This window comes from Trifolium pratense, linkage group LG2 (assembly GCF_020283565.1).
Source record: "Trifolium pratense cultivar HEN17-A07 linkage group LG2, ARS_RC_1.1, whole genome shotgun sequence".
NCBI lineage: Eukaryota > Viridiplantae > Streptophyta > Magnoliopsida > Fabales > Fabaceae > Trifolium > Trifolium pratense.
The window spans coordinates 27,360,297-27,375,910 of NC_060060.1; the positions used below are offsets into that span (position 1 = coordinate 27,360,297).

Sequence of the window (15,614 nt, forward strand, 5' to 3'; positions counted from 1 at the left end):
CCTGATTCAGCAACACTACAAGCAATTAGAACAGAAAATCAAAATCATAACAAAGTAAGAACTTTTCTGCATAACTCGGAAAGGTTTCATTTGTTGGAAGCAAAACTAATTAACACCCATTTAAATTCAGAAAATAAGAAGACTAAATATATGATCTTGGATGTAAAAGAAACAAAATTAAAACATCTCATTTCTGCATAATTGAAAGTAAAGAGACTAAAATCACTAAATTTATCATCTTGGATGCAAAAGACACAAATAAAAAGAACTCATTTCCACATATTGAAGAACAATAAAGACCCACTTGAATTCACATTATAAAAAGATCAACTTTATGATCTCAGAAGCAAAATACACAAAAACAAAAACACTCAATTTCCACATAATTGAAGAACAATAAAAGACCCAAATGAAGTGGATTTTGAAGCATGATTGAAGGTGAATTGAGAATGGTTGAAGGAAACGTGAATCGAAACGTGAGTGATGTAGTGAAAACGAATCCAAATCGGAAACATCGAATCGTGAACGAATTTGAACCAGCACTCATTCCTAAACTAGCCGCCGTTGTACACACACCGTCGCCGCAATACACACTAAAACCGCCGAAATTTACAACCAGCAAAGGCAGTTGAACGAATGCCGCAATAACCGTCGGCATTGACAAGAGCGGCGGCGGTTCACTTGCTAGTGCCTCAAATTGCATGTTGCTATCTCCATAATTTCCAGATTCCACAATATGATCAATAGTGTAACCTTCATCAATTCCCTCAAAACCATCCCCTTTCTCCCTAGCATCAGGACCTTCATGTGACTCGTTAAAAAAGAAACACAGTATTTACCTTAAGTACATGAATCAAAATGTTAAATGTTAATTATCTTAAAGTTTTGTGTGTATTAGTGCAATAGTTTGGAGGTGAAACAAACAAAAATCAACAGAAATCACAAAAGCCCCAATTTATACCCTAAATCATGCATATCAAATAACCATAAGCAAAAGGAAAATTAAAATCAGAATCTTTTGAAGAATAAGGAGAAGAGCAGAATCAAAAGGACCAATGAACTAACCTTGAATCGAATGAACGAGTTCAACGTAGTAGACTGATTTAATTTCGTCGAAGAGAGAGGACGATTGTGTTAGGGTTTTGTCCAGAGAGGGAGAAGAAATTTTGCAGAGAGGGAGAAGCTTCAAGCTGAGATGGAGAAGACGATTTGCAGAGGGTGAGAACCGATGAGATTTTCGCCGGAGAGGGAGAAGCTGTGTGTGTTTTGGTGGTGTGAAAGAGAGAAGAAAAAAAAAATTAAAATATAAAAAGGGAAAAAGAAGTCACACGTGAGGTAGAGTATAAAGCCAAAGTATAAATGAACAGTTTTCTACTATGTTGTATATTTGTTAGAGATTTGTGTCCCTATAGCATTTCTGATAAAAGTTGGTATAAGATGCAAATTTACTTATGAAGTTTGTTATTTTGTTGGATAAATATCCCAAATTATAAACGAGTAGAGTAGGTGTCATCTTAATTATTACTTTTGTCCCTAATTATAAGATCATGTTTGATCATTGCATGTACGTCAATGAACAATTTTGATCGCTAATATCTTTAATTGTCTATTAGTAAAAATTATAAAAGTTTAATATTTTGAAAATACTCTTCAAAACAAATTAAACAATATCTTACGTGTTAATATTTATATTTATATATTATTAAAAATATACGGTCAAAACAAGATAAATGAATAGTACATTTTTGTCAAACAGGATCTTATAATTAAGGACGGAGGTAGTATATGAAAAATGTTAAACAATGCCCCGGGCACTAGTTAAGACCATCTCCAATGGTGAGTAACTATTTTTTAAGAATTGGTACTTAATAGGTACTCTCATTGGAGCAAAATGCAAATGAGTACCTAATAGGTACTAGTTCTCAAATAAGCATTGGTACCTATCCTATTTTGGTGAGATGTGTTATTGATGGGACCCCTTTAGAACTTTTTAAGAGGTGTTGGGTTGGAAGGATTGAGATTTGAGTGCAGTACTACTATTAAAAAATAATAAATAAGTTATGTGTACACGTGAGACTCATTTAGGTACTAAAAAATGGAGAGCTTCATTGTGAATGCTCTAAGGATAATATGTTTAACTAGTGCCTCGGGGGCACTGTTTAACATGACCCTAATTATATTTAGTTTTTTTAACCAATACTCCTTCCGTGATACTCCCTTCATCCCAAAATATAAGCAAAAGTTGGTCAAAAAAATTAATGTATTTGCTTATATTTTGGGACGGAAGGAGTATTTTAAAAGTAAGTTACACATTTCTAGGCTCAATGAATAATTAATACTCACTCCGGCCTCTTTTGTAAGCAAATATGCTCATTTGCACACTTATTAAGAAGTTTTTTTTCTTTCTTGATTTTATGTAAAATTTCTATTGCAATTCCTAAAATGACTTTAACTTTGCATTAAAATTCTACGATCATTTAAAAAGTAGAACAATTAATGAGGGTAATTTTGGAAGAATAACATTAAATAAACTTGATTTTGGTAACTTTTGCTTATATTTAAGGCCAAAATTTTGTGTTGACTTTTGCTTATGAATAAAACCGGAGGAAGTATAAATTTTTTCTTAAATTAAAGGCCAAAGATTTTTAAAAAAAAAAAGAAAGACCGGAACGAGTAATTATGTAATGAACCAAGTAAAACGTTGAGAGCCCTAGTTATCATTTTCATTTACTAGCTTGTTTTCTAGCCCTTGTGATTATTGGAAGCATGCATCAAGAACGTGGAAGTCAAAAGATTGTTAAAGCTGTTTTTATTAGAACTAAGATATTGGTAACCCCATCCTAATAACCTGTAGAACCGTTCCTTTTTGAATCGCATGTGGGGATGGTTGAGCAGCAAAGTTAAATTTAAACCAACGGTTTGTAAAAAAAAAAAAAGAAAAAAGAAATAATTAAATGATATAAATTGCTGAAAAATTGGACACAGTTAGACGAGAAAAAGAAAAAAAATGGTTAATTAAATAAGGAAAATACAGTATCAAATAGTGTCCCAGAAATAATTGTTAAGGAAATAAAATAAGATAAAGATATTATACATAAAATATAAGCATGATACCGATTATCCTAACATATGTTTGGTACACACAAGAAAACAAATATGATAATTAAGATATCATATTTTTTATGCATATCATGTTTAAGTGGTTCCCCGTGCCTAGAGTACTTTTTAGCATTTTTCATATGATTATTACATCAATACATGATAAAAGATACTAATTTAGTAAACATATCATTCTCTCTTATTATTTTTTTTAGTTTTCTTAATTTGTACTCACTCCGTCCCAAAATATAAGTAAAAGTTGGTCAACAAAAATGAATGTATTTGGTCAACATTTTGAACCAAATACATCAAATTTATTGACTCATTTTTTCTTATATTTTAGGATGGAGTGAGTATAAAATAGTTAAATGTAGAGGTGTTTAAATTTAAGCCGGTCCAAGTAAAAATTGGAAATCGAACCAAAAATTGCAAAAATTGATATAAACATATATACGTGGCTTTATAAAGATACATGAATTTTACTCATTTTGTGCCATATATCTAGGATTTGTGAGCTGTGGTTATGTATATCCAAGCACTTGTAGATGTGCACATGATCCTAACACACAGGCTAAGGAGACACGAACTTGGTAATTGTTGGACATACATGGCTTAATTGTTGAGATGCATGTATATATTTTATTTTTATTATTATTTTTCTCCACAAAAATTCGGTTCACTGAATCGCTTAATCTGGTCCGAGGCCAGTTTTGACATCAAGTGATTTCAATCCACTTCCAATCGCGGATATCAAATTGTGGTTCTTCGAACACCACTAGACCAAAAAACGATTGGTTGCATGTATATATTTTATGGGTAATGCTAATACCGTCTCCGAACACTAATTAAAGAAACAAAAGATGTATGTTTTATATCAAAAACATTTTATATATTTTGAAATAATAAATTATACAAATTATACAAATTTTAAAATCATTTTATTATATTAGTCTGTATAACTAGTGTCTTCGAAACACTAGTTAGTATTTTCCGTATTTTATTTACAGGAGTAGGTCATATATGAGGTAAGGAGGGGTTCTTATTTTATCATGTTTATGAGCATGTTTCAGATTTTCACAAAAAATATCTATTTTCCCAAAAAAAATCTATTTTTTTATCTTACTTGTGTTTGTTTCAGAACCCACTTGGGTTGGTGCTTTGGCATTGGCTTGGGACCTGGGAGTGTGCTCCTCTTGAGGTCTGAGGTTCGATTCTCTCTGACGCCAATTTGGGTAGGCTAATTTAGCTTCTTCAAAAAAACTTATGTTTGTTTCAGATTTTTTCAAAAATCATTTTAGTAAAAAAATTATTTTTTTCATCAAAATGGGAATCTATTTTCAATAGCTTTTTATCAAAATCCATTTTTTTTTACCATTCATCATTTTTCACCATCTTAAAAAAATAGATTTTAATAATTGTAAACAAACGGCAAATAGTTTTAGATTTATTTCAAAATCTCTAAAAAAAAATGATTTTTTTTATGAACACTCACCTCGTCCCTTTTATTTGTTTTTTTTTTGGTTATGTGTCTCCCATCTTTGTCAACTAAATGTTCAAATTCTAGAAAATCCCTGTCATTAAGGATTTTGGTAGTAAGTTAGAAGTCATGAGTTTGATCCTTAATTAAATTGTAAAGAAAAAAAAATCCTATTAGCTAATAATTTTTTTTTCTTTTTGGATTGATTCTTACTCATCGGAACTTATTCAAAGAAATAAAAATTGTGAATATCACATTAATTTAGAAACAAGAAAGAAAAATAATCTTGAGAGGTAATTTTGAATTAAAATTTCTTATAAATTAAATGAGTTTTGGGCCTAACTCAGTCCTACAAAACTGATTTGTATGATGATTGCCTCTACTTTATAAACAAATATTCAGACCATCTTACAACAGATGTGAGACTTCTTAACAAAATTGACAGCTTAATCACTTTCTCCTTTCTAATTTTTAACCATTATATAATTATTTTTTGAACAAACCAAAATGAAATATATTAACTAAATCAGCCTCCCTAGCACAAGACGTACCGGGTAGACTACAAAAGTTTACAAGATAGTCAAACAATCAAAACAAATACAAAAGTCATACAAGACCCAAACAAAGTAGAGGACTAGACCATCAGCTATGGTGGTTTAAAGCTAACGTAATGCTCGTCAACTTCAACCACCTAAATGAAAACAGCTTGATCTTGTCCAACAAAATATGGGGCATATCTGCTGAGCCTCTAAACAATCGATGATTTCTCTCCGTCCATACAACTCAAACACAAGCAAGCCAAATGAGCTGTAGAAAAGACCGGCACGCTCGAGATCCACCTGCTGAAGATGTGAACTGGATAAAGTGATCACGCAGAGAAACGAAATCCACCAAAGAAATGTCAATCCAAGAACGCACTGAATCCCAAAGAGAACCAACAAAAACGCAGGATATGAATAAGTGATGGGCCGACTCAGCCGCACCACATCCAAAAACACACATGTGAGCTGTAGGAGATAAAACCTGTCGAGTAACCAGATTCACTCTCGTGAGCAACCTGTCACGTAATAAACGTCACGCAAGGATGGAGACCTTCAAAGGAACCTTAGGGTGCCAAATGAGATTATCCGCGACATCCGTAGAAACCATTATATAATTATTTCTGTCAAGTAGCCAAGTGGCTAGAAATTTCACCCTTAAGATGGATAAGTGAACTCCGGTCCCGTGCATATATATTGCAATGTGCTACCAATTGAATTAAGCTCACGAGACTAAATTATTTTATTTACAATAAAATTATTTTTTTTTTTGAATTTTTGTAATATTTATAATTTTATATAAAATTAAAAGTTACAAAAAAAAAAAAGATACTGTACAAGTTTAAATATAATTTTCTTCTTAAACTTAGTAGAGTATCTTTTAGTAAAAAAAAAAACTTCTGATTTTACCTTTCAACTAATTTTGTTTTACCATTTTATTCTTTTGTTTCCAAAAATCAAAATGAAACTTCACTTTGTTTTTTTATATTTTGTAAAAATGGACGAACAATTCTTATGTTTGTGATTTCTATCATATCCAAGTGATGGTGGTATATCCGATATAGTATTAAATATTGAACACATAGAACCGACTTTATATGAAAACAAGCAGACAAGAATTTTGGTGATGGATGGTGTCTTTTGATCCTTAAATGGGAGTTGTTGGCCAAATTAAGTCCAATGGTGTTCCAGACTCATCCCATCTGTTTGTTCTTGTCAACAACTTGGGTGTAACAGGAGTATGGGTGTTTAGCCACTCGCCTAATATTTTTGCTCAAAAGGGTCAAGCCAATCTTATAAATATCATCTCAATTCTGCCTCTTTATTTTATTTTATTTTTTTGAATAAATTCTCCCTATTTATTGAATATAATTTACATGTTTTTTTTTAAAAAAAAAGTTTATCCACTAATATTAAATTCCTCTTTGTAATAACTTTTAAATTTCTATGTAACTTATTGCTGTCCTAACACGGACTCCTTTTTCTTTTTGAATGACAAAGATAAATATATATAAATATTAAAAAAGAAGAGGTTACAGAGCAAAGGAAGAAAAAAAAGAAAAAAAAAAGGAGTACTAGAAAATGATAATAATGAAGAGGAGAAAATACTAAAATGGAATGCTACAAATAAAACAAAAAATGCGTCACCTCAAGCCTACAAACCACTCGAATCCTAAACCAAACATCTGGTAACGGAGAAAACAAAACGGACAAGGGAAGAAGTAAGGGGGAGCAAACCATCTCCCTAGAAGAGACAAACAATCGACTCCAGCACCAACACCCCATCAACCTTTATCAGCTCTAGCACATGACAGGTTGCACCTACCACTCATAGAAGGAGCTGAGGTTACTAGGGTTTTTGGCCAAAAATAACTTCCATGAGTTGATAGAAACAGTTCCCCTTGCAAATATTAGATCGTTACGAGAGTTCCAGATTGACAACACAACATGTCAAATTAACATCCAACCTAACCGAGACTTCCTACCTACTCCTAGACCTAAAAACCCATGAAATAAGCTACTTATACTACCAGGGGACACAAATTGGAACGCTAACCACCGAGCAAGTTTATACCAAACCGGAGAAATGAAGTCACATGTGGTTCAAAGCATTTTCACCGTATACTCTTTGAGAAGTCTTGGATTCTCGGTAGAAGGTATACCATACAACTTGGTAAATTTCACAGGCATTAAGTTTAAAAAAAAGTAAAAAATGACAAATTCAAAGTCACACGCACTAAGTGTAGAAAATTAAAATTTTAGATTCAAATATTTTTGTAATATTTTATCATATAAGCAGTAATTTCGATATTCTAAAATTTAGTTGAATACCAACATCCAATCAAACTCCAAAAATACAAATAAAAAAATCTATTTTTTTTGTTAAGTAGACTAGTGGTTATAAATTTCACCTAAAAATGAATAAATAAAGTGTCTAGTAAACTAGTGTCAATGCCAACTAAGCTAAATTCACGGGGACACAAATAAAAAAAACCTTTTACTTATTGTCAAACAATCATTGTCAAACAATCATAATCGCTACATTATTAATATCATTTGACTTATATCCAAATAGCAGCACATATTGATAGAGCTGATAGGTGTATATAAAAATTAAATATTTTATTAACTATTTTAGGATAATTTATCAATTTTTTTTTTAAAAAAAAATAATTTATCCACTAATTTCAAATTTCTCGTTGAAATATTCCTAGATTTGAAATGAAAAACATATTGCAGTCCTAATATGGATCCCTTCACTTAAAGCATTGTTACCATCAAATTAAGCCAAGTCTTTGAGAATGTTGGATTCTCTAATAAGATACCATATGGCCTGCTGCAGAACCAAGGAATTTAAAAGAGAAAAATTCAGAGTTCACATGGCTCTACAAAAACAATGGACAATAAGATAATCAAATTTAGAACAAAACAACTCAGACAAAATTAACAGTGAAGAAAATTGTATTGCTGCAGTAACAAATTCATACATTTACTGAACTTATGCAATCTAAACCAGCCGATTAAGATTCGACGCAAAGCTAAAATTCGAGCTTGATTTGTTCATCTCAAACCAAAAATATATATAATTTTGCAACGTGAAGTTAGGTTAGAATGAGTATCCTATGTTCATGTGAAATTGGAAAAACATGGCAGAATGCATGAGCCCGAGCCAGAGCCAGAGCCACTGTTGTTATTGTGAAGCCTCATTTACTCTCCAATTTCATTGAAGTTCATTCCATCAATAAAAGTACTAGTGAAAATTAATCTTTCATTGATATACATTGTTTATGTACAAGTTACTTTCTGAAGCAAACATCAGAACATATATTCTCTTCAACCACCTCTTATGAGCTTTTTTGTTCACCAGGGTGGCACTTTTTTTCAAATACTTAATATGATTAGTAAAAATTTACAATTCCAAACATTGGTTAACATCTAATTTCTCACTCACTCTTAAACTTGATCATTGCAAAATTTTCCACCCATTCTATTCTGAACAGCTTTCACTGCTGCAACTCTAGCAGCTGTAGCGGCCCTGTTTGCGGCGTTTACTGCATTGTTTACTTGGTTATCGTTCCGAGGAAAGTTTATAGCATTTTCAGCTGTTCTCCTAGCAGCCTGCAATTCAACCATAAAGAAAATACATAAATGAATGAAAACAAAATGCTAATAAATGTCCGAACGGTCTTCTAAAAAATACAAAGACTATGAAGCACGGACACAAACCCACCGACACGACACAGACACTAACACGTCACGTCGACACCGATAATAATTTGAGAATATGACATAATTCAGAGTAATCATAAGTGTCAATGTTGTGTCGGTGTCCGACACCGGGACAGGCCTAAACTGAAGAGCATCTGTGCTTCATAGTACAAAGATCTATGTGGTCTGGTCTCTATAACATGAAAAGTACAATTTAGTCATAAAAATTCTCAAACATAAATCTATCTTAACAGACATTTTGGTCTTATCACAAACTATTATAGAAAATATAGGCCGAATAGGTCTGTTTGTTTTTGTTGAAGGATAAATTTATATATTTATTTGCAAACAGTCATTTTCGAACAGTTATGATTATAGGGAAAAGGCGAAAAGAGTGATTGTTAATGAGAAATACCTGAACTGATGTAAGGACAGCAGGTGTTTGTGGTGGTAGAGAGTGTTTTAGGTTACCACCGTCCCATTCACCACACCTCCGCTCTCCATTTCGAAAAGTATAAACACCATAACCTTGCCTACGACCTTCGTGCCACGCTCCTTCATAACAGTGTCCATTCGCAAAATGGTAGACCCCAAATCCATGAATTTTGTCTCCAAAATACTCCCCTGTATATCTATCTCCATTTCTACAGAACAATGTAACAGAGTAAGCTTAGTTAGTAAAAATAAATGAACACCTAAAATACAAAACTAGTACAGTCTAAGGTTACTAAGTTAATACTGGAAGAGAAATTTCACAGCACAAAAACCTATTACTATTGATGTTGCAAATTGTCAACGGCCATTAACAAGGTATGGACAAATACTATAATACTTTCCCTTTTAACTTGTCAAACAATATACAGTTGAATTGAACAACAAGAATGAAATAAATATTGAACACTTGCAATAAAAGTTCAGAAAATTAAGTTTGACCATCAAATTTGATAGGACTCTTTCAATACAGAACATATTTTAATAATAACAGACAAACATGTAATAGTTCAGTTGATAGCTACTACAGACATTATTAGAGGGGTCGGAGTTTGAATATAAGATTTCTCGGCTTCGCCACACTTGTAGTGAATTTAGCCACTTTGAGTACTGGACAAAAAAAAAAAGAAGCAAAAACATGTAGAAAAAAAAGAAAATTTCCAAAAATTAACAATAAAATCTACCGTACTACAACTACTACTATCTATCAACAGATTGAAAAATTTGCATACCCAAATGACCAAAAATGATGAAAACTAAATAAACAAAATTGCAAAATTAAAAGAAAAAGAGAAAAAACTGTAACTCACCTAAAGTGGTAACATCCAAATCCATGCTTAACACCAAACTTAAATTCACCAACATAACAACTACCATCAGAACAAGATTGAACACCAAAACCATGACTCTGTCCATTACACCATTCACCAGAATAAGAATCACCAGTATAAAATCTATAAACACCATAACCATGTCTCAAACCTTGTCTATAATAACCCTTATATCTACTTCCTCTAGCCCAATTCTCAATTCCATAACCATCATATTTTCCATCAACCCAATCACCTTCATATCTTCCACTCCGAAAATAATGATAAACACCACTTCCATTACACTTTCCACCATGAAATTCACCTTCATAAAAATCACCATTGCTATAAAATTCAACACCCTCTTTCCCTAACCCTTTTTCTCTTTCTTTCTCTTTCTCTTTCTCTTTCTCATCAACTGAACCGGTTTCTCCAATGAACCATTGAACCGGTTTAGCACTTCCTTTTGAACAAAAACCGAGCCGTTTCAAATTCCCATCCCATGAATGCTTCAAAACTGATATGCTTCTATGAATCACGCGTTTGTTTCTGTTTAACAAGTAAAGCACTATAGCCACGAAAATTAGAATCAGTAACACGTTCTCGGAAGTGGGTCCCACTGAACCGATATAGGAAAAATAAAACACATAGAAGAAGAACGAACACCCGCTGAAAAAACCTAGAATTGGTACTGCAACAAACCGGATCGAACCCGAACCGGAACCGGAACCGAACCGGTTCTTCTTGTTCTTGTTATAATAATAATAATTATAATTATTATTGTTCTTTTTGTTTTTGTTTTTGTTTTTCTTGTGGTTCTTATCTTCTTCCTCTTCCTCGTAAAAATCGTCTTCGTTAACGGAACCGAGGCTCGGAATGGAGGATCGGTTGGTTGGGGAAGAACACCGAAGCAGGGAGGATTTGGTTCGGGTGAGCTTGGTTTGGCTCTTGTTTTTCTGTGTTTCCATCTTTAGTGGGACCCACCGTACGATTTTATCTTCTTTAACCTATTCAGTTCTCTTACTCACTCTATCTGTATCGAGAGATTCTTACCACCACGGTTTTAATTCCCGGTTGCGCCGGTAACATCTCAGGCTACACGGTGGTAGAATCGGTATCAATTACCGGGTAAGGCGGTGACTAAAATTTTTCCTTTTAGAAAGTAGAAGAAGAATAAGAATACTCGGTTATTGTTTTGTTTCGTTGGAAAAGAGGAAGAAAAATAAAAAAATCGGTTGTGAGTTTCGCAGTTTACGATGAAGAGCCTTTGTTTTTTTTTATGAGTTTGGTTGTGTGTGAGTGAGAAATGAGAAGAAGTATTATATACGAAGCGATGAGAAAAGACTAGTTCAAGTGGAGTTAATTAAGAACCGTTGGATTGAAATCAATAAAGGGGTAGATTTTTATTACAAGTTTTTGGCCGCCTGATTGTTCATTTAGAAAAGGTCGTGGGTGGAATAAGATTTGATTTATATTTAGGCTTTGTCTGACTGGTGCATGGTGTACAAGTCTTCGATATTTTTATAATGAATACGAATTTTATAAAATTTATTGTTGGATAGAAAATTTATATCGTTTATATCATCCATTAATTTTTTAATTTTTTTTTGAAAATCATTAGATATGTTATTTAGATCCATCAAGATTAACGGTATTGAATAAAAATCCATAAACCGTTAATTTTGACGGGTCTCGATAACATATCAAATGATTTTCAATTTTTTTGAAAAAAATTATGGATGATCTATACGATATAAACTTTCTATCCAACTGTGAATTTTGTAAAATTCGTATTCGTTATAGTATTTTCGAGACTTGTGCATGATGCACAACTTGAGACACTTGTGCACCATAGACTTTTCCTTATATTTATAACTAACTATTCTCAAGATATCATATATCTTTATTTTCAAAAAAATATTTGTAATTAATGTCCTTAATGGTAAAAATATCTTGAGAATATTTTTTGTTGAAGTATCTTGAGAACAGTTAGTACAACCCTTATTTTAGGAGTATGAATAAAGACTCATTTTAATTTTCTGATTTTTTTTGTTACAATGATATTGTCATGAAGTAATTTTCACCGCGGTTAGCAATAATTAATCTCTGTAAGAAAATTTGTGGGATATGCAAGGTGGATTCTCCCTATGAACCAAATTTTCTCGATTTCAAAAATGGAACCGCCGATCATATGCTTAATGGGACTAAGATCCTTACCATTTGAATTAATTCATTTTGGTAATTTCCAATACTTTTATATGTGATAATATTACCGATTCACTAATTTGTCCCTAGTATTATATCGTAAAATAATTTGAGTTTAGTATTTCTTTTGTTGTTCAGCAAAAAATTATTAAGACAAATTCACTCATTATTTATTTATTCAAAAAAAAAAAAATTAAACTTAATATTTTTATTAGATTTTTTAGGGTAGAAAAAATATCTTACCATGTGACTCGTACAGTAGGATTTAATTTTAGGCGCATTCATCAACATCATCATCAACATATGATGATAATGATCATGACTTTACATTTATCTAGAAACCCTTATATGAAAGAAAATTTAATATGCTTCTTATTTTAGTGATTTGGTGATCAAATTGCATGAGTTGGAACCTCTCTGGCTAGTATGAATTGAGGTGAGATAACATGAGAAACGGGCAAACATTCGTTTTGGGTGAAATTCTTTTAGTCTTTCTTTTTTTTGGTACACATATGGTAGGTTTTCTACTTCCTCTACAAGTAATAGCGGTTTTCTTTATTATTCATAAAGAGTAATAATTTATTACACACGTCAGCTAATTAAATACTCTAACTATAATTACGGGTGATAAATATTCTGCTATTTATATTTTTTTCTTAAATATTTACCTTTTTTTGACTAATTAAATATTTACTTTTTTTTTACTTTGTACATACTATGTATTAAATATTTACTTTTTTTATTTTTGGTTTATATCCAAATATATTATATAGAAAATAGAAATAATTTGTCAAATCTATCAAAATAAAAAATAAAAAATTGTCAGAAAAGAAAATAGAAACAAATTAGTTAAATTGTTATCAAAAAAATAAATAAACAAATTAGTTAAAAAGAAACTGTTGTATATTTAACCATTTTTTTTTTGTTTTAATATGATGTATTTAGCCTAAGGCGGGGGGATTCAATGTACATCTCTATCCTACAAATTGGTTAAAAAGATAATTTTTAATTTCAAATTATGTTTTTCTTTATTTTTAATTTTCAACATCATAATAAAAATTTGAATTTGTGGAGAAGATAAGAGACGTGATATGATTCGTCAAAGAAAAAAAAAGGACATGATATATATGATAATTGTATGGTATCAATTCAGAAATTTATCCTAGTCTACTATATAGTTAAAATTCTTATCTTCAAAATAGCTCTTGAATGATCATTTTCTTTTGTCCCATATTATCCTATTCTAACATAATATGTTAAGAAAATAAATTATTGATTCATGTACGGTCGCACTATTTTAGCTTTCGTCCCAGTATCATTTTTTTTGAATGATCAATTTCTTTTGTTTAAGATCCTTAGCGTTAACAACTATTAAAAAAAAATGCATAGGTGACATAAGGAGAAACACATGACTCATAATGACATGACATTTTTGCATGTACGGCATGCTGACTAATTCTTTTTAATAGCTAACAAATAAAATAGAATAATGGATGGGTAACCAAAAAAAATAGAATAATGGATGGAGTTTCATCTTCCTCATTTTGAAACTCATAACACATGGTTATGTGTATAAGTTGGTTTTGAATTAAAGGGCAAGAAAGACTATGTGTACAAGTTGAATCTGCATGGTCTCAACTCTCAAGTACAAACCTAGACTATGGAATAAGAAGATTGACGGTTTCCTTCTCAATCAAAAGTTTGTGGAATGTATGATTGAACATGGTATATACTTCAGAAAATTTTCGAATTAGCACTAGTTAATTGTGTGCTTATATGTAAATTACTTGATTGTGATTTGCAGCAATACAACCTAAATTGAATGGTTTAAGAAATGTATCACGAAGAAACTTGAGATGTATGACTTGAAAGTATGCAATAGATATATTGAAAAGGTGCAATATGCAACACTGCAGATCAATTACAACACTGGTTGAAATTGGTAAAAAAAACTAGTGAAGGAAAATGATGAGGAGCTTATACAACATTGTAAAAGTATATAGTATTATACATATATGATTTTAAAAAACACTAAGGGTAGTTTAGTAATTTCCTATTTTTGGGCGAGGGTCGTAGCCCATCTCAGCTCTCCCCATTTTTGGGCGAGGGTCGTAGCCCATCTCAGCTCACCCCTAGTTCCGCCACTGACTGGGACTTATGTGTTTATGTATCGTAATGTGTGCATCATTCTCTTGGTGTTCTAAGACGGAAGTAGTAATTGCATTATTATCGTGTGATGCCTGTTAGATAATAAAATAATAGTGTATGTTATTGGGTCTGTTAGTTTAGAGTCCATTAAGTTTTATTATATATTCTCCAGTAACCTTTTTGTAATGTTAAGCTATTGGTATTCTATTGAAACCCTAGCCGTCTTTCTCTTTTCCTATTTGTGTATTTTGATTTTAACATGGTATCGAGAGCTTATTTCGATCCTCCTTAGATGGTATGTTGTTGTTCCGCTGCCGAGTTCCCAAAAAAAAAAAATTTGGGAATACTGTGTGTTTGCTAGTGTTGGGTATTTTGAATTATTTTGTTGGATCTTTCTCGTAGTGTTGTGGTTTCTTTATCTTGCAAGCATCGGCATAAGTATGTTGTGGCAATTTGGTTTCTTTCTTGTTGTTGAGTTTAAAAAAAAAAAAAAAAAAAAAAAAGGAATGTGTACGCCTGGGTCGTCTGCGGCTACTCGGATTCTGTTTTGTCGGTGCTGCAATTTGGTTTGTTGTTACATTGATTAAATGGTGGAAATATGGTGGTTAATCAAATGATAACAAATAGGGTTGTCATAGTGCGCCTGTGATGCTATCAAATTGGGGAACTTTGTCTTTCATGCTTGGTGAGCAATTGAAATTTGGAACATGTTATTATATGGTGGGATATGAAAGCTTGCTGCTTGGGAATTTTGTAATTTGAGTTAAATTCGTCTGGTGCTTTTGTTCAAACGGTGCAAGTTGCATATGGTTCTAGGAGATCTATATTGGCTTTGAAGAAATAAATTGGTGAAAAAAATTAGGATCTTGGCTTAAAGGTAGTTTCGTTGCAAGTTTTCTGTTTGCTTTGTTCCTTCTATTGGTTCTTCCGTTTGATTGCACTTCTCCCTATTGATTCTTCTTATTGTATTGCACTTCTCCCCCTATTGCACTTCTTTTGATTGTATTGCACTTCTCTCGGTTGCACTTCTGATTGTATTGCACTTCTCCCCCTATTGCACTTCTTCTGATTGTATTGCACTTCTCCTTGTTGCATTTCTGATTGCATTGCACTTCTCCCCCTATTGCACTTCTTCTG

At 32.0% G+C, this 15,614-nt stretch overlaps 1 protein-coding gene across 1 annotated transcript; it reads right to left on the bottom strand.

Moving 5' to 3' along the window:
* Positions 1-8,363: 8,363 nt before the first annotated feature.
* Positions 8,364-11,421, bottom strand: LOC123909848 (radial spoke head 10 homolog B). The gene is made up of 3 exons (XM_045960774.1): positions 10,125-11,421; positions 9,239-9,467; positions 8,364-8,733 (listed from the first exon to the last, which is right to left on the bottom strand). The coding sequence occupies exons 1-3, from the start codon at positions 11,090-11,092 to the stop codon at positions 8,569-8,571; spliced, it is 1,362 nt and encodes a 453-aa protein (XP_045816730.1). The 5' UTR covers positions 11,093-11,421; the 3' UTR covers positions 8,364-8,568.
* Between the last annotated feature and the right edge of the window lie 4,193 nt (positions 11,422-15,614).

What these genes read in the sequence shown, in the direction of transcription:
- LOC123909848 (XM_045960774.1), bottom strand. Translation starts at nt 11,092, where the DNA reads ATGGAAACACAGAAAAACAAGAGCCAAACCAAGCTCACCCGAACCAAA. An exon ending in TTTGGATGTTACCACTTTAG is followed by an intron (nt 9,468 to 10,124) that starts GTGAGTTACAGT and finishes ATTGTTCTGTAG; the next exon opens with AAATGGAGATAGATATACAG. An exon ending in CTGTCCTTACATCAGTTCAG is followed by an intron (nt 8,734 to 9,238) that starts GTATTTCTCATT and finishes GTTGAATTGCAG; the next exon opens with GCTGCTAGGAGAACAGCTGA.